Here is a 20,703-nt window from a genome sequence, read left to right as displayed (position 1 = left end):
TAAACCCCAACAAGAACAAGAACCTCCCCACAGGGCCACCCCCAACAAGGACACCGATATCGAACACATCCCCCCGAACCCAAACGACACGAATCCCCACCCCCACAGGTGAACTCCGTGGCCGAGAAGCCAATGAAGCCACACCCACACAGCGCAAGCTCCACACACAGCCCCGCTCTAAGAACCCCTGCCGCACCCCGCTCCCCCACCACACAGCGCGCCGCAACGGCAAGGCAAGGGCCCTACGCAGCGCCACCCCCACCCACCCCCCCACAGCAACAAAAAACACTACATCACTGCCACTGCAACGACCGCCCAGGGAGAAACACTATCCAGCTCAGCAACGGCAAGGCAAGGGCCCTGCGCAGCGCCACCCCCGCCCACCGGCGCAACAGGGCAGACCCAATCCAGCACCGCACCCACAACCGGACCCCAGACCCCACACCATGATGGGACAAACTCATCCACCCAGAGGTCCCCGGCCAGCGGCAGGCACCCAGGGCGAGTGACCCCACCACGCCCCCCACAGCAACAAAAAACACTACATCACTGCCACTGCAACGACCGCCCAGGGAGAAACACTATCCAGCTCAGCTCCACCATCGCCGCCCAGCCGATCCAAACGCCAGTGACCCCACGCCCTAGAAGTGGACACAACCCCTCCACCCCACAGGCCGCAGCCCCTACACGCCACCCCCCAGTCCATCGCCCCGATCCTCCCTCGGACAAGACAGCCAGCAGAGCAGCACACCTCCAAGCCCGCCCAACCCCCCCAGACAGTGCCAGCAGCTCCAGCCCTGCAGTCCAAAAGAGGGATACATGCACCGGCCGGGGACCTGGGCCATGTGGGCCAACCGCTCCAGGCCAAGCACACCCCGCCAGCCGTCCCGGTGTAGTCACAAGACATGCTCTGCCGCCCCACCCACCCGACCGCCAACCAAAGCCCAGCGCCCGACCCCGGGCCAGGACCACAGAAGGAAGCCGAAGAAGCCGTGGAAAGAAGGCCATGGCGGCCCCAGTTACCGGGCACCCCGCCAACCCCACCCCCAAACCCGGGAGCGCCCAAGCCCACCCGCACATCCTGCATTGCGCACCACAGCCATGCGGGGTTGCGGGTGGCACCCCCGTATGGCCACGAAGCAGTCCAGCCCCTCCATCAAAGCGGGGCCACATCCCAATAAACGTCGTCTAAGACCCCCCCGCCGGAGCCCGGCACCCCGCCAGCCTGCAAACCAGGGCCCAAAGCCAGGGGCTGAGATCCAAGGGAACCCAAGCAATCCCGAGAGAGCCGAAATGCCAGCCCTGCACCACACAATCCCCAAGACCCGACCCCCAACCCCAGCTCAAACCCGACTAGAGGGCCCATTCCCTCTCCCGGCCTCCGACCACAGATGGGAAATAGCGAACGGGGGTGTGAAAAGACCCCGAGCCTGCCTCGGCCAGCTCAAATGTGGTGTTGATGCGTGTTGTTGTAGTGTGAATTGACCCCTCCGAACCCCTCCCCCAGACAGAAAAGGGACCAGCGTCAGTAACCGGAACCAAGACAAGGAACCAGAAACCGAGCCGGAACCACCCAAGACCAAACAACGCCCCCAACCATCCAAGGCCAACCACCCCTCCCCACCCCAGAAGGAAACCTACACCCACCCCAACATTCGAACAACTCCCAGAGCACATAAGACACCGCCCCACCCCCTCCCGCAGACCCTTCTCCCCGCCAGCGGAATGTGCTCCTTGAAGGAAGGAGTACCTGCAATGAGATGGGACCTACTTGCCAGTTTCGGAGGCCTTTATGCCCACCGATACACCAAAGGTCCCCGAGCCAGGGCCGGCGCCCGGGCATGCACCAGCCCAAAACCCCGGCAACATACCTGCCAGGACCCAAGACCCCCAAGGCCCAGCCAGGACCCCAGCCCGGGGGGCGATACGCCCCAGGGACCCCGAGCCCACCCCAGACCCACCCAGGAGCAGCACGGGCACCAGGCCAGTGACCTATGTCCGTTGCCGCGGGACACCCAAAAGCATCGCATGCAGCTACCAGATGTCCCCCCCCAAGAGCCACCAAAGCCCCACCCCGACCGGGACCACAACCCCCAGCGCCAGACCCCCCAGCGATCCCAGCCCAGGGACACCCCAAATGCCCCAACCCAGACACCCCCCCAAATCCGCCACAACGCCCCACAGGATGAAGCCAAGGGCACCCCACCCCTACTAGGTGATATAGCCGATTAAAGGAGCCCAGAGAGATTGATCTGACGTGGAGGCAGAGGCTCTCTCAAGGCTTATATAATCCGACAGAAAATTTCTATACTGATTAATATTAAGGATTTTATTTTCCAGTTCATGAGGATAGTTTTCTTAGCGATGCATAAGGCAGTGAAAACCATGTGAACTGAATTTGTCTCTATGATGACATCATCACAGTTGCCCAACAAGCAAAGTGAAGGTGAAATATTACATCTCAGACACTTTGATAAGTCTTCACATATCAGGCACCAAAACCTCTGAACGGGTATACATAACCATAGTGCATGGATATAATTATCTGGTATATTGCTTGTGCAGTGTAAGCAAATATTGGAAGGTGCCAAGCCCATCCTGAACATCCGTTGACCTATATAGTATACTCTATGAAGGATTTTATATTGTATTAATTGCAAACTGGGGTTACTTGTCAGTTTAAAAGTTCTGGAACATATCTGAGACCAGAATGTTTGGTCAAAGTTAACTGATAAGTCCACCTCCCATTTTGTAATAGGAAGAGAAATAAATTCATCTATATTAGACAGTGTCCTGTATATTTTAGACATTAATTTGGGGGGGTTTTAGGAACTCTAGTACACTTGATGGCATTTGTAACCCAACGTTAAGTCTAAATTTATTTTTTACTATCGATGTAATTTGTTGATATTCTAAAAATGTATTCTTGTCCATCCCGTATTGTATAATTAATCTGTTAAATGGGATGAACTGAATTCCTTCAAATATATGTTCCAGGTATTCAATTCCTTTACTCCTCCAATATGCAAAATTTATCATATTATTTTTTTGTAGGATGTCAGGGTTGTTCCAGATGGGTGTACATCTGCATGGGATTAGTGAAGACCCTGTCATTTTTAGATATTCCCACCATGCTGTCAGAGAGGTGTTGACGTTGAGGCTTTTGAAGGTTTTATATTTGAGCTAATAAATGGTAAATCTGAAATCTTAATATTATTGCATAGTGTCTGTTCTACGTCTAGCCAGGGTTCATCTAGAGGACTGTGTTTAAACCATTTTGAGATGTAATGTAGCCTGTTAGCTAAGAAGTAAAGATGAAAGTTAGGCAGATATAGTCCTCCTTTATCTTTGGTCTTTTGTGGTGTTTTTAGGCTAATACGTGGGGGCTTATCTTTCCAGAGAAATTTAGTGATGGAGGAGTCCAGAGATCTAAACCAATCAGATGACGGTTTATTCGGAATCATTGAGAATAAGTAATTGATTTTTGGCATGACCATCATTTTTATTGAAGCAACCCTGCCCATGAGTGATATGGGTAGAGATTTCCATCTGGCGAGATCATCTTGCACTTTTTTTAAGAGCGGGATGTGGTTTAGTTTTGTTAAAACTGCCAATCTAGGAGACACATTAATGCCCAAGTATGTAATATTCCCTGATTGTAGTTGTATATTAGGAAAATTGTTGAAAGAACAATTAATTGGAATAACTGTCGATTTTAACCAATTTATAGAATAGTCTGAAATTCTTGAGAAAGAATTAATCAATCCAATCACCTGAGCGACAGAGGTTTGCGAATGCTGGAGAAAGAGTAATACGTCATCTGCATAAAGACATATTTTATGTTCAATATTCCTGCATTTTATGCCTTTAATATCTTTAGTTTGTCTGATTGCTGCTGCTAGTGGTTCAATAAAAATAGCAAATAATGAGGGCGAAAGTGGGCATCCCTGCCTGGTGCCCCTCTGAAGACAGAAGCGGGAAGATGTTTGGTTATTTGTTCTGATACATGCCGCTGGGGAACTGTATAATATTTTTATCCAGTTTATGAAAGAGCTTCCAAAACCAAATTTAGTCATGGTTGCCAACAAGAATTTCCAGTTAACTCTATCAAATGCTTTTTCTGCATCTAGAGATAATACTGGTCCTTCTCAAAATATTAGCATATTGTGATAAAGTTCATTATTTTCCATAATGTCATGATGAAAATTTAACATTCATATATTTTAGATTCATTGCACACGAACTGAAATATTTCAGGTCTTTTATTGTCTTAATACGGATGATTTTGGCATACAGCTCATGAAAACCCAAAATTCCTATCTCACAAAATTAGCATATCATTAAAAGGGTCTCTAAACGAGCTATGAAACTAATCATCTGAATCAACGAGTTAACTCTAAACACCTGCAAAAGATTCCTGGGGCCTTTAAAACTCCCAGCCTGGTTCATCACTCAAAACCCCAATCATGGGTAAGACTGCCGACCTGACTGCTGTCCAGAAGGCCACTATTGACACCCTCAAGCAAGAGGGTAAGACACAGAAAGAAATTTCTGTACGAATAGGCTGTTCCCAGAGTGCTGTATCAAGGCACCTCAGTGGGAAGTCTGTGGGAAGGAAAAAGTGTGGCAGAAAACGGTGCACAACAAGAAGAGGTGACCGGACCCTGAGGAAGATTGTGGAGAAGGGCCGATTCCAGACCTTGGGGGACCTGCGGAAGCAGTGGACTGAGTCTGGAGTAGAAACATCCAGAGCCACCGTGCACAGGTGTGTGCAGGAAATGGGCTACAGGTGCCGCATTCCCCAGACCTGGGCTACAGAGAAGCAGCACTGGACTGTTGCTCAGTGGTCCAAAGTACTTTTTTCGGATGAAAGCAAATTCTGCATGTCATTCAGAAATCAAGGTGCCAGAGTCTGGAGGAAGACTGGGGAGAAGGAAATGCCAAAATGCCAGAAGTCCAGTGTCAAGTACCCACAGTCAGTGATGGTCTGGGGTGCCGTGTCAGCTGCTGGTGTTGGTCCACTGTGTTTTATCAAGGGCAGGGTCAATGCAGCTAGCCATCAGGAGATTTTGGAGCACTTCATGCTTCCATCTGCTGAAAAGCTTTATGGAGATTTCATTTTTCAGCACGACCTGGCACCTGCTCACAGTGCCAAAACCACTGGTAAATGGTTTACTGACCATCATTTGGTAATGAAGGAAGGGGCGTGGCCACACGGGGGCGTGGCCGAATTGAAGGGGCATGGTAAAAGGTAAGTAGGCAGAGTTTCAAGTCAGTGGGCGGTCCCCAGGTAAGTGCTCGTGTTATCAAACTTTTCTTGATAGGACACACCCACTCACACTTAGCCACACCCACTCACTTTAGGAAACACCCACTCACACTTAGCCACACCCACTCACTTTAGGGTGAGTGGGTGTGGCTAAGTGCTCAATTGGCCTGCCAACTCTCCTGACCTGAACCCCATAGAGAATCTGTGGGATATTGTGAAGAGAATGTTGAGAGACTCAAGATCCAACACTCTGGATGAGCTAAAGGACGCTATCGAAGCATCCTGGGCCTCCATAAGACCTCAGCAGTGCTACAGGCTGATTGCCTCCATGCCACGCCGCATTGAAGCAGTAATTTCTGCCAAAGGATTCCCGACCAAGTATTGAGTGCATAACTGTACATGATTATTTGAAGGTTGACGTTTTTTGTATTAAAAACACTTTTCTTTTATTGGTCGGATGAAATATGCTAATTTTGTGAGATAGGAATTTTGGGTTTTCATGAGCTGTATGCCAAAATCATCCGTATTAAGACAATAAAAGACCTGAAATATTTCAGTTAGTGTGCAATGAATCTAAAATATATGAATGTTAAATTTTCATCATGACATTATGGAAAATAATGAACTTTATCACAATATGCTAATATTTTGAGAAGGACCTGTATATTGGTCTCAATATTTTTACTGTAGGAATAATCTATTAAAGTAATCTGCGTGAATTAGTGGATGAATGCCTACCTTTAATAAATCCAGTTTGGTCAGGATGTATTATGAGAGGAGTAACCTTTTCTAGTCTTTTTGCGAGGGCTTTACAGATTATTTTGAGATCGACGTTAATAAGGAATATGGGTCGGTAGCTGGTAGGGAGTACTGGGTCTTTTCCTGGTTTTAACAAGAGAGTGATGTTGGCAGAATTTATATTTGGCGGAAGTCTGCAATTTTTTTCGGTTTCCTGCACCATTCTTTGGAATATTGGGGCCAAAATATTCCAGTATTCTTTGTAAAACTCTGTTGGGAATCCATCTGGGCCTGGAGCCTTTTTATTGGGCATGCTTTTTAGAGCTTCTTGGATTTCGGCTGAAGTCAATGGTACATCCAGGGCCATCGCTTGATTACCTGATAGTTTAGGAATTGTGACTTTATCCAGAAATTGATCAATGTCATTATCTGACAGGTCTATCTGTGGTGAGTATAAAGCTTGGTAGAAATCTCTGAAAGTGCTGTTTATTCTTTCAGGATCATAAACTGTATTCCCTGTCGAGTCTTTTACAGCAAATATCGTTGCTCTTTTTTTATTTATTTTTAGTTGGTTAGCTAAAAAGCTACCTGATTTATTGCCATGTTCAAAGTTTTGTATACAAAGTCTTTGTACTAAGAATTGGGTTTTTTTGTTGATGATTTCATTTAATTCTAGTTTGGCTTTACGTAGTTTGCCCAACTTTTCCTCTTCCTGGGAAGCATCTAACAGTTTAATGATTTATTCTAATTCCTGTATACGTTTGTTTTCTTTTTTCTTCTTATGTGATGAGAATGAGATAATTTTACCTCTCATCGCTGCTTTCCCAGCCTCCCAGAGAACAGATGTTGATGTCCCCGGGATATCATTGAATTCCAAATATGAAGTCCACTCTTTTTTAAAATATTTAATAAATTCTTTGTCCTTAAGCAATGATGTATTAAACCTCCAGTTTTTGCTTTGTGGGTTTTCTTTCTTATTTACTAGAGTTAAGGAGACATGTGCATGATCGCTGACAGCTATAGGGTGTATCTCAGTGTCTGAAATGTCAGTCAACAATGAGCTGCTGACTAAGAAATAATCCAGACGAGAGTAAGATTGATGGACATGTGAGAAGAATGTATATTCTCTGTGATTAGGGTGAAGAGATCGCCATGCATCGCAAAGTCCATAATCACTCATGTACTGTCTAACTATATTTATTGATTGCCAACTGCGCTGAGTCCCTGTTGTACTCCGCCTGTCTATCTCTTCGTTTAGACCAAAGTTGAGATCGCCCCCAAGAAGAAGTGGGCAATCCAAGTGTTTAGACAGTGCAGAAAAAAAAGAATGGAAAAATGGGGAGTCATCAACATTTGGGGCATATATGCTGACAATACATATCTTTTGGTTATGTATAGATATTTTTATTATTATAAATCTACCCTCTGGATCTGTAACTGTGTCTAATACTGTAAAGTTAATATTTTTATGAATTAAGATCGCTACTCCCCTTTGCCTAGAATTATAGCAGGCAGAAAACAGATTAGGAAACTCAGGTGATATAAGATCATTTGCAGCTGTGGCAGATTTATGAATCTCTTGTAATAAGACAAAGTCTGCCTGTAGTCTTTTAAGCTGATTAAATTTTTTTTTACTTTTTCTCTCTGGTGCCGGCTCCATGCACATTCCATGTGAGAAACCTTAGTGTGCCCATAGTTGTGCGTGTATCGCTAACATTGTACAGCGCATGTCACCAGCGAAACAGATGGACCCAAGTGAAATCATAGTCAGTGCTTGGGATTGCCCGATATTAAGTCCCGAAGCAGAGATATGGCAGGGAAAAAGACAGAAAATTAAGAGGCTGCTTGGGGGAAGAAGGGATGAGAGATATATGGTTATGTTAATAGATATTTGTGTGTGTGTGAGTGTGCTTTTTGTGTGTGACAGAGAGAAAAGCGAGTGACAGAGAGGGGTGGTAACAAGTGTAAATAAGATGAAGATGAGAGACAAAAAAGGAGCAGATACCCAATAGCCCATCCTTGGGCCCACCCACATCAAACATTGCAAACAACATGAGCTGTGCTTTACATTAGATTTGCCAGTTATCAACCTCTTATCTAACTAGTGTTACATGTTATATATTAACCTGCTGTTGCTCCTAATAAAGACAGGGAGTGATCTCCCGATCTCTAAACAACTGACCATTGATATAAAGTTTGTCTACAGCTACTGTAGCTCTGATGCCTTCACTGATATATTTCTTCCTAATTGGGAATAAAACTCGTCTCCGATCGAGGATCTCCTTTGGGAACTGGTCATTGACGCTGAAGTTCGTTCCCCGCAGCTCTCTGCCCCGACCTCTGACCTGCTCTTTTTGTTTATAGTGCTCGAATTTTGCTACAATTGGCCGAGGTCGGCTGTGTTCGGGTTTCTTACCTCCGAGTCGGTGAACACGATGGAAAGTGATGTTTTTTACCTCGTCACTTGGGAGTTTTAGCTGACATTGGAGAAATTCACGGACCGTGGATTCGGCGTCCTCCTCTGCCCATTCCGGGATACCGGAGAAAACAAGGTTGTCCCGCATGCCCCGGGCCTGTATATCCAGGATGGTCTCCTTCATTTTTTTATTTTCTCCGGACAGCTGCGTCATTCCATCGGTAATTGTTTTCACGCTATCCCTCAGTGTTTGGTTCTCAGCTGTGAGTGAAGCGAGTTCTTCCTGGCTAAACTCCAGAGACTCCCTCAGAGCTTGAAATTCCCTGTGGAGAACTTCCACCAGGGCGAGACGGGCATCCAGGCTGGTTAGCTTCTTATCAATAGAGTCCAGGACATCAGTGTAGCTTTTCTCTGGAGAGATAGTGGAGGTGCTGGCCGAGCACTCTGAACGGGTGCGTTTTGATGTTGGTGTGGCCATGGGTGGAGATTTTTGTGGCTTGCCCATTACAATGTTATCAAAACATACATCCACGTACCTCTCCAGGCTGTCCAAGGTTTCCTCGTCCAGTTTGTTTTATTGGAAAAATATGAAACAGTGGTTAGTATTTTACACGTTTCTATGTTCGGCTTGAATTTATTGGCTTGTTTTACCTGAGTTCTGTCGTGTTTGTTTACCAATATACCGCCATATTACTTACACACAACTCTCGCGAGATCTCAGCCGCTCATCACCACCTGTGCAAAGATATAAAATTCTAATTTTTTGTGAAGAATCAACAAGTGGGACACAATCCTGAAGTGGAATGAAATTTATTGGATGTGTCAAACTTTTTTAACAAATAAAAAACTGAAAAGTGGGGCGTTCAATATTATTCAGCCCCCTTGCGTTAATACTTTGTAGCGTCACCCTTTGCTGCAATTACATCTGCAAGTCACCTGGGGTATGTCTCTATCAGTTTTGCACATCAAGAGACTGAAATTCTTGCCCATTCTTCCTTGCAAAACATCTCGAGCTCAGTGAGGTTGGATGGAGAGCATTCATAAACAGCAGTCTTCAGCTCTTTCCACAGATTCTCGATTGGATTCAGGTCTGGACTTTGACGAGGCCATTCCAACACTTGGATACGTTTATTTGTGAACCATTCCATTGTAGATTTGGCTTTATGTTTTGGATCATTGTCTTGTTGGAAGATAAATCTCTGTCCCAGTCTCAGGTCTCTTGCAGACTCCAACAGGTTTTCTTCCAGAATGGTCCTGTATTTGGTCCCATCCATCTTCCCATCAATTTTGACCATCTTCTCTGTCCCTGCTGACGAAAAGCAGGCCCAAACCATGATGCTGCCACCACCATGTTTGACAGTGGGGATGGTGTGTTCAGGGTGATGAGCTGTGTTGCTTTTATGCCAAACATATCGTTTTGCATTGTGGCCAAACAGTTCGATTTTGGTTTCATCTGACCAGAGCACCTTCTTCCACATGTTTGGTGTGTCTCTCAGGTGGCTTGTGGCAAACTTTAAACAAGACTTTTTATGGATATCTTTGACAAATGGCTTTCTTCTTGCCACTCTTCCATGAAGGCCAGATTTGTGCAGTGTACGACTGGTTGTTGTCCTATGGACAGACTCTCCCACCTCAGCTGTAGATCTCTGCAGTTCATCCAGAGTGATCATGGGCCTCTTGGCTGAATCTCTGATCAGTCTTCTACTTGTTCGAGATGAAAGTTTAGAGGGACGGCCGGGTCTTGGTAGATTTGCAGTGGTCTGATACTCCTTCCATTTCATTATGATTGCTTGCACAGTGCTCCTTGGGATGTTTAAAGCTTGGGAAATCTTTTTGTATCCAAATCCAGCTTTAAACTTCTCCACAACAGTATCTCGGACCTGCCTGGTGTGTTCCTTGGTCTTCATGATGCTCTCTGCGCTTTGAACAGAACCCTGAGACTATGACAGAGCAGGTGCATTTATACGGAGACTTGATTACACACAGGTGGATTCTATTTATCATCATCAGTCATTTGGGACAACATCGGATCATTCAGAGATCCTCACTGAACTTCTGGAGTGAGTTTGCTGCACTAAAAGTAAAGGGGCCGAATAATATTGCATGCCCCACTTTTCAGTTTTTTATTTGTTAAAAAAGTTTGACACATCCAATAAATCTCATTCCACTTCACGATTGTGTCCCACTTTTTGATTCTTCACAAAAAATTGAATTTTATATCTTTATGTTTGAAGCCTGAAATGTGGCAAGAGGTTGGCCAGTTCAAGGGGGCCGAGTACTTTCGCAAGGCACTGTATTTACAGTCAAACACTGAACCACTGCTAGAGAAACTAGTTTTTACTAATAGCCATTTCCACAGGACCGCTACCATGAAGTTTGTCTCTATGTGAACGGGTGCTATCCAGACCGTCTGCAGTGAATTATTGATAAGAATTAAAGTTTAAATAGGTCAACAGTTGGCCCAAATGGATGCATAAACTGGGAGGGAAACCCTCCTCCCAGCTTATGCATTGTTCAGGTGAAGGCTGACCTGTAAACCACGGCAGTTTGGTTATATAATCATAACATCATGCCATGTAAGGACACTGAACCCATGATCTTGACAAATCAACGTGTATTATATGAAAGGAGAACAAGATCCATAATGAGGGGTCTACAGAGGGACTACCGAGTCCAGCCCCAGCCCACGACTTGTGAACCTCCCCCAAAGACGTGAAAGGGCTTTGCTTCACAATCCTCTCGAAGTAGCTCTGGCACCTTTGCCTACCACATTTTTCCCTCCACTGACTTTTTTTTTATTAATTTGCTTGAACACATCACTCTGATAAGCCAGCGACTTTCCCCATGACCTTTTGTAGCTCACCCTGTTTGAGGAGGTTGTTAAAAGACAACTGTCAATTCAGCAGTCTTCCCTGTGATGGTGAAAGTTGTAACATGGCTATATTATAATACTTTTTCTTTCTTAAAAATCTTTTTTTATTGTTCATGTGTAACATTCTAATGTTCAAAGAAAATAAATTCAGGATTTAAATTACCTAGAAGCCAAAATTATCATGAATAACCGAAACAAATGCATGAAATACATCACTGTGTGCAATGAATCTACATATTTTTACTTATGACACAGTGTCACTTTTTAAATTGAATTACTGCAATAAATTACCTTTTGGATGGCACCTTAATTTATTGAGATAAATTAAGGGACACATTTCATAATATTTAATGTTTAGTAGAGACTAAAAATGTTTAAAAGCATATTGCAAAGCAAGGCAGCTAAAAAGACTTTGTTCTAATATATGCATATGAATTATTGGATTTTACATAGAACTTAATCCGTTTAACAAGACTGCAAAATGGCACTGTGTGATTGGTGGATGGGAATAACAAACACACACAATTTTTAAATGGCTTTAATGACACTAACGATTAAGTTCAAAACAACCTTATGGAAAAATGGCCTTAAGTGTAGGAAGCTTTTCAGTGCAAATACCCTGTTGTTTCTTCCAGGAAAGCAACAAGTTACAAGGACATCCAGCCCACCCCCCCAGAGATGCTACAGCAGCAGTCAGGCTGAGCCAACAAGAGCTGCGTCACAGCCGCTCCGCATGGGATCAGTTCTTCTATACAAGTCATGGCTTCCTATCATGACTTGGCAGAGTTTTCCAACTGACTAGGCTGTTTTTCTAGACAGTAGATGATGCCATGTCTTATTTTGGCTGTACTGCATATTTTAGCAATCATTCTCAGAGGAGAAGCTGACCCATTTTACAGATTTTTTTTGTACAGTTCTGAAAAATAAAATGAATAATAAATGCTGTCTGCACAAAGCAGAAAGCTGCACAGTCTGGCTGGTTCTGTGTATGTCTGTCTGTGATAATTTCCATCAGTCAAAAGCGAAGACAGGTACCAGAATTAGCCGGGTCATCATTCTTTCAATAACCAACATTCACAGAGTTTTGTTTTGTTACTTTTACAAATATGTTTTAAGCTTCTGTTGTTCAAAAATGAAACTGACTGACAATTGGCTGGCATGTGGCAACGTCAACATCCATTTTATTCTGTGCCATAAAACAACACATTATCCCTAGCTGCAACATAACAGATTAACAGCCCTGTACTGTAACAAGCCTCCCTGACTTACTGGTATACAAGCAGCAGAATAACAGGGGGGTAAAGGGTTACAGCCAGTGTTCCCTAGGGTAAACATGCCAGCATGTTTACCCCACAAGAAAGTCCCAGAAGTTTTAACTTACAATACAGGTCCTTCTCAAAATATTAGCATATTGTGATAAAGTTCATTATTTTCCATAATGTCATGATGAAAATTTAACATTCATATATTTTAGATTCATTGCACACTAACTGAAATATTTCAGGTCTTTTATTGTCTTAATACAGATGATTTTGGCATACAGCTCATGAAAACCCAAAATTCCTATCTCACAAAATTAGCATATTATTAAAAGGGTCTCTAAACGAGCTATGAACCTAATCATCTGAATCAACGAGTTAACTCTAAACACCTGCAAAAGATTCCTGAGGCCTTTAAAACTCCCAGCCTGGTTCATCACTCAAAACCCCAATCATGGGTAAGAATGCCGACCTGACTGCTGTCCAGAAGGCCACTATTGACACCCTCAAGCAAGAGGGTAAGACACTGAAAGAAATTTCTGAACGAATAGGCTGTTCCCAGAGTGCTGTATCAAGGCACCTCAGTGGGAAGTCTGTGGGAAGGAAAAAGTGTGGCAGAAAACGCTGCACAATGAGAAGAGGTGACCGGACCCTGAGGAAGATTGTGGAGAAGGGCTGATTCCAGACCTTGGGGGACCTGCGGAAGCAGTGGACTGAGTCTGGAGTAGAAACATCCAGAGCCACCGTGCACAGGCGTATGCAGGAAATGGGCTACAGGTGCCGCATTCCCCAGGTCAAGCCACTTTTGAACCAGAAACAGCGGCAGAAGCGCCTGACCTGGGCTACAGAGAAGCAGCACTGGACTGTTGCTCAGTGGTCCAAAGTACTTTTTTCAGATGAAAGCAAATTCTGCATGTCATTCGGAAATCAAGGTGCCAGAGTCTGGAGGAAGACTGGGGAGAAGGAAATGCCAAAATGCCAGAAGTCCAGTGTCAAGTACCCACAGTCAGTGATGGTCTGGGGTGCCGTGTCAGCTGCTGGTGTTGGTCCACTGTGTTTTATCAAGGGCAGGGTCAATGCAGCTAGCTATCAGGAGATTTTGGAGCACTTCATGCTTCCATCTGCTGAAAAGCTTTATGGAGATGAAGATTTCATTGTTCAGCATGACCTGGCACCTGCTCACAGTGCAAAAACCACTGGTAAATGGTTTACTGACCATGGTATCACTGTGCTCAATTGGCCTGCCAACTCTCCTGACCTGAACCCCATAGAGAATCTGTGGGATATTGTGAAGAGAACGTTGAGAGACTCAAGACCCAACACTCTGGATGAGCTAAAGGCCGCTATTGAAGCATCCTGGGCCTCCATAAGACCTCAGCAGTGCCACAGGCTGATTGCCTCCATGCCACGCCGCATTGAAGCAGTCATTTCTGCCAATTGATTCCCGACCAAGTATTGAGTGCATAACTGTACATGATTATTTGAAGGTTGACGTTTTTTGTATTAAAAACACTTTTCTTTTATTGGTCGGATGAAATATGCTAATTTTGTGAGATAGGAATTTTGGGTTTTCATGAGCTGTATGCCACAATCATCCGTATTAAGACAATAAAAGACCTGAAATATTTCAGTTAGTGTGCAATGAATCTAAAATATATGAATGTTAAATTTTCATCATGACATTATGGAAAATAATGAACTTTATCACAATATGCTAATATTTTGAGAAGGACCAGTATATGCAAACCAAGCATGTCACTCCCGCAATTTCTTTGCTAATGATTACTTTTCCCAATTCTATATTAAGTCTTTTTAAGGGTGTCCACATCCATGTTCTCCAGCTAAATTCAAACTGTACCAACAAAGAATAATGGACTTGTACCTCTTATTAATGCACTAGCTGATGTAGACCACACAGGAGTGGCAAGGGAAAGGTTGTGGGGTGATAAAACCATAAAAAGTGGGCTCATGCTGAAATATTACTTTCCTTTAATGCTACATTAGAATTGAGTAAATAACACTGTTGCTAATCATTGACTTGAGCTGATAAGATCAGAAAATCCAGTGGCTAATCATTGCTGGCCCACGCTTTTAACATTTCCACATTTAGATTTAGACTTTTTATTGCAGCTTTCACAATAAACTGGAGGAAAGGAGACTGAGCAACCCTATTTAGGAGACTCTAGAAAACACTGAAACCGCTTCCTGAAACTAGATTTATTGTAATGTGAACATCATCTGGATTTATCAATACACTAGGTGAATCCTTTGAAACCTATTTGAATTGCTGGAAAACCTTTAAAAGCTTCAGGCCATTTTTAATCAGAAGATACCCTAAAGGAGAGTGTCAAGATCCAAGCAAATTAGCACATAAAGAGATGGCAAATCATTTCTGTCATAAACACTAGTCATACGGTCTCATTCGTGAATGACTCGTGATTGAGGTAAAACACGGCAGTGCTATAAACATTAAAGAGATTAAAGGTTTTGAGTCAGTTTTGGTAGGCAGGTAGGCAATCATCAACTCAATGCAATAAACCTAGTTTAACAGTTAGGTCAAGAAGTGTTAAAACAATTACATTATTCTAGGGAAACTTAGCCATTTCCAGAAACATGAGAGCTTATTAATTAAGAAATGAATCATTAAAATGCAGATTCTTAGCATTAATTTGAGAGAACTATGGTCTATATTTGGGAAAATGTGTAAAAAATTTAAAGTTTTTAATTTTCAGAACCCTCTTAATCAGAAGCTACCTAAACAAATCGGCATAATTATAAACTTACAGATACTTTTTAATAATATGTTATCTATATATTTAAAATCCTCTCCCTTTCTGCTCCTTTCCTCTTTGGCTGTCTCTGTGTGTCTTGGTGCTCCCAAGGACCAGTCTGCCCCTTGGCCTAGGTGACAGGAGTCACATGAACCCTATTTTATTTCTGAGTTTAGAAATTCCAGCATCAAGGCCAGAAAACAACAAACTGTGACATTAATCACAACTATTCAACTCGAGCTGTTAAAATTAAATGACAGCCTGGTAATCTTAAAAACACGGTAAGTACACATGTCAACACTATAATGCACAGTTCTCACACTGCTTATAGATTTAGGTTTAGCTATAGATTTAGGTTTCTATGTATCATAACATCAGTAATTTTCTAAGCTTAATTTGAGCCATATTTGACAAAAAACAGATAAGTAAGTACGCTACAACCGTCTTTGTGACACATGTATGCGAAACCTGCATCAGAACAGCATGGTTTTGTTGACATGACTCAATGCACAGCAATGGCACCTGCATGCACACGTCACCAATAAAGCAGCTAATAGGAGATGTCCAATCCAGTAATATTATCAATGATCATATTTACCTGTCCGGGCCATCTCTAAGAATCCATCTTAAGATATCAGGTTTGCCTGTTTGAAAATAAAAAGGCTACTACACCATCCTATTGCCTACAAGAAAGAGAAATTCAGCGGTTTGGAAATATTACCTATCACAACAACAAGTAATAGTGGAGAAAATAAATAGGTGCCACTCATCACTCTTGTTGAAACTACATGTGGAGTAACACACTTAATTTCTTAACTGGTGAAGACGCAATGATGTACGTGGCTCGTAAAAAAGATTGTTTAACTATTTCAACTACATTTAAGAACAGACAAAAATCGTAGATATCAGCAAGGTGTATTTCTCAAACCCCAAATGCAATTAGAAGTAAAGGACCGTGTTGGAAGCATGAGCAAACTTAAATGATTATCAAGATATGAATCCGTTTGAAAACGTCGCATCTGGTAAGCAAGCTTTACATTTGTGTCACTTCTTATGTAAATGGAAAATAAGATAAATTTACATGGACCAAAACATCTGCTAAGACTGTATCAATCTCCCTGAGAGTGGGTATGTTACCATCAGTGGGTCTGCAGCTGTCAATTGTGCTACCATCGCTTGATTGTTAATTATGCCACCAGCTGCACTGTACCCTCAAAAACAACTTTTTATTTGCAATTGTGAGTCGCAGCTTCAAGATGTTTTAGTTTTTATATATATAATATAAGTAAATACATCCAGCTAACTTATAGCTAACTTATCTAAAGATAAGAAGAATTTGATCTAAAATAGATTTGATCTAAAATGGAAGATAATTCAATGTCTTAAACTCAAGATTTATGATATTTCATTTGAAAAACAATGCAAGCTGGATTTCTTTTTTGCTTTCTTAGGACAGAATATTCCTTGTCACTGAAAATATTCCACAGTACTAAGGTGAACTTTAGGCTGAATAAAATGACTGTTACAAGTCAGGTTAAGTCTAACAACTAAAAAAGGCAGATTAATTAAAATTTTTAAACTTGGCAATTTCTAAGCATAATTTTAAAAAAATTTTGTGTAAACAGAGGGATACGATTTACTCCACCTTGTCTAAACCTTTGACCTAAACAACGTATTTTGGTGTCATTCAGATGTTCTTTTACGTGAACTTGCCTGTTTGATAAACATCTCATAAAATTTTACCAACATACCTACTCAAGGTTAACATCTGTGTACTTGATGAGAATTTCTCTCACATGAAATGACTTGTTGTTAAATAGGAAGCAGAAATAAAGCAAAATGGATAATGCATGTTTCCCTTTCAGGGACAGATTTAGGGAAAGTTGGATGATTAGCTTGTCAGGTTGTCAGTTACCCGGGTCGTGACTCTTACTGGCTAGTGCTGTTTTATTCGCAATATTGCATAAATATTTAGGGGTTTATTCGGGTAGTGAGTAAAATGGCTTCTCTTTTAAACTTGTTAGCAAACGACTGCCCACACACTGCTAAACAATCTTTACAAATTAGCAGGAGAAACAGATTTGCTAGCGTTAGCTTTCTTCCTGCTTATTAGCAGCAGATACCCATTCCAGCAAATGCTAACTGACGGAGATGTTTACATAAATACAGAATAACAAAACCAATCCACCAGTTAGATATTTATTTACCTGCACTCAGGTACCTTACCTGTTTTACGAGTTTCCCGAAGAGGGACAGCTTCAGATAACCATATTCCAGACAGAAAAATCCAGGTAGCCAGCAATAACATAAATCCATGGCGTCTCTCCATCATCCAAGTTTAGCCAACGAAACGTCAGCTAACTAAAACTATCTTAAACAAACGGCTGATATGATAACAGATTGCGTGGTTTAAACATTGATTACCAATTTACTGCCAGTGTAAGCTACATAAAATAAAACATTTCGGGGCTGTTTTAGCCAGTTGCTAATCTCCGGGCTAACTAGCTTGAGCTAGCATGTCGAGACTAGGAGTTTCAGCTGACGACAGCAATCGCAACCCCGACATGAAAAGCGTTCCGTTGTCCATCGAGAGCAAAAACAGTGACCACCTTTCATGAACTGTCATATTTGATGAAAATGTCAAGACATTATTTAAATAAATACAAGACAAATTCAATCATCAGCCCTTCGGTATCATAAAACACCTCTCCTCCAGAGCGCCATGTTCCTGTACATCACGAAATAAGGGCGTAAAAATCCGCATGACTGACAGTTACATAAACCAATCAAAACGAAGAATTCCCACAGATTGTACTTGGATAGCCAATCAGCAGTAGTTTTCTTATCTGTCAAGTGAATTCAGTGATTTGTATCAAAGCAAAGGAAAAGCCTTTTACTCCCAGTCACTTGGCTGACGTGAGTCACGCAATGGAAGACGGCATACCTGCATGAAAGGTTTATTTCTGGATTTACGACCAACCATAAATACATATCTGGTTTTATTTACTGACAGAGACATATGTCTGGTAATCAAATGGGTGGTTATTACAAATTTGCGCCTATATATTTCCTTTTAATGTTTTTATATGTAAAAAAACTCATACTGGTATTTAACTTCAGAAAAATATAATTAATGTAAAAACACGCTAAAATTTAAAATTGAAGATAGTCAGTCAGTCATTTTCTACCGCTTATTCCATAGTGGGTCGCGGGGGAGCTGGTGCCTATCTCCAGAAGTCTATGGACGAGAGGCGGGGTACACCCTGGACAGGTCACCAGTCCATTGCAGGGCAACACACAAACAACCATGCACACACTCATTCATACACCTAAGGGCAATTTAGAGAGACCAATTAACCTAACAGGCATGTCTTTGGACTGTGGGAGGAAGCTGGAGTACCTGGTGAGAACCCACGCATGCAAGGGGAGAACATGCAAACTCCATGCTTTATGTTCATCTCACTGTGTCTTTCTGAACTGATACTAAACTGCTCTGGTTGCAAAATATCTACTCCTTTTCAAATCCTTTCACTTTTCATCACATTGCAACCAAAACCGGAATATATTTTATTGGGATTTTAAGCAATAGACCAACACAAAGCACAGCGTGATTGTGATGTGGAAGGAAAATTATATTTTACAATTAAATACTGACAAATATGTGTTTGACATTAAATTCAACCCTCTTTACCTTGATACCCCTACATGAAATCCAGCACAATAAATTACCTCGAGAAGTCACATAATTCATAAATAGAGTCAACTGCTCTATACAGCTTTTAGAGTTTTAAAAAAGACAATGAAGGAAATCATCACGAAGATGATGACAAGTCTGGAATAAAGTTGCGGAGATGTTTAAGGCAGAATTACATTATAAAACAGCATTTCAAGCTTAGGACATCTCAAAGAGCACTCTTCAATCCTTCTCCTAGAAATGGGAAAACAGTGACACAACTGTAAACCTACCAAGAGACGGCTGTTCAATGAAAATGACAGGCATGGCAAGCAGAGCATTCATACAGCCTGAAGGTCCATGGTAACTCTTGAGGAGCTGCAAAGACCCAAGGCTCAGGTGGGAGAATCTGTTCTCCAGACTATTATTTAGTTCAGTTTAAAGATATTGTCATTAATCCCAAACAGAAATTAAATGTTGTTGTAGCTCATATTATGCAGGTTTCTTCAAAGAGTTGTTGTAGATGGTGAAGGATCTCCTGTAGTGGTCTGTCTTACAGCAGATCTGAGGAAATCTCTGACTGAAGCCTGTTGTATGACAGTCTCTTGAAGAGCACAGAGGCTTCAGAGCATTCCCCAGAACAGAGCCAGCCAGCCTTTTTGAGCTCTTCTAAGCACGGCTCTGATGCTCCTATCCCAGCAGATGATGTCAGAAGAAATTGCAGTTTTCACAACAGACATATAGAATAAATGGACCATTTTGCAGCAAACTCTGTGGGATCTAAGTCCCCTTTTAGTCAAATCTACCCTTTATGAAATGGTGTTAAGAAGACAGTCATTGTTAAAAGAAAGTCATAAGATGTTCTGCTTTTAGTTTTCCAAAAACCATATAGAGGACACAGCAAACATGTAGGTGGTCTTTGATTTTTTTTGGCCAACATACAAAACATTATTTGAGTTGGAAAACCAACAATAGATATCACCATGAACACATCATCCCCATGGTGAAATGTGATGGTAGCATCATATGAGAATGCCTTTCTTTACCAGGGAATGGGACGCTGGGAAGAGTTGATGGATGGAGCTAAATACAGGGCAATCCTGGAGGAATACTGGCTAAAAACAAATGCATGAAACATTTTTAAATCTTGCATACCTCAAAAGTCATGCATAATATTCTCAGTCATGCAATATGTTTTGTTGGTTTATCAAATGAAATTCAAATAACAATTTAGTTTGTGATTGCAGTAAGACAAAATGTGAAAAAGATCAAGGGAGTATGAGTCCTTTTGCAAGGAATTCTGTATGATAATTAAATTATTTGCTATTATTACCTTCTAACAAGAGAAATAAATTTTTCATAAGAAGCTGATTTTAAAGTGTAGCATATGTTTACACTGTTTTTGTACAATTAATAAAACTAAGATTGTGTGTAAAATAAATTATCCATATAAATGTGCAACATTTCAGTATACTTTATTGGCTGTCATCGTTTTTATACAAAGTAAAGGGCATAATATGGTGCAGTGCAATAATCTGCATTTGCCTTAATCAGATTACAAAGTCTTTTTTTAACAGTGTTTCTGATATGCAAGTTTGCAAAACAGTAGGCCCATAGATGACAGAATTATCTGCTCTGATTAACTGATGAAGGAGGAGGAGGCAATGCGTGGCATAGAGGGAATCTCTCTGGGATTGAGGACAGA

General features: G+C 42.1%; 1 protein-coding gene across 1 annotated transcript in view; it reads right to left on the bottom strand.

Moving 5' to 3' along the window:
- Positions 1–18,073, bottom strand: part of LOC124864730 (serine/threonine-protein kinase LMTK2-like) — a 50,142-nt gene extending 32,069 nt beyond the window's left edge. Inside the window, exon 1 of the mRNA XM_047359606.1 lies at positions 17,552–18,073. Coding sequence (XP_047215562.1) covers positions 17,552–17,657 — 106 coding nt within the window. The 5' untranslated portion in view covers positions 17,658–18,073. The remainder of the gene's footprint in view (positions 1–17,551) is intronic.
- Between the last annotated feature and the right edge of the window lie 2,630 nt (positions 18,074–20,703).

Source organism: Girardinichthys multiradiatus, chromosome Y, assembly GCF_021462225.1.
Source record: "Girardinichthys multiradiatus isolate DD_20200921_A chromosome Y, DD_fGirMul_XY1, whole genome shotgun sequence".
Classification (NCBI taxonomy): domain Eukaryota; kingdom Metazoa; phylum Chordata; class Actinopteri; order Cyprinodontiformes; family Goodeidae; genus Girardinichthys; species Girardinichthys multiradiatus.
Note: the sequence above shows the minus strand (reverse complement) of the source record. Positions and strands in the feature narration are given on the sequence as shown.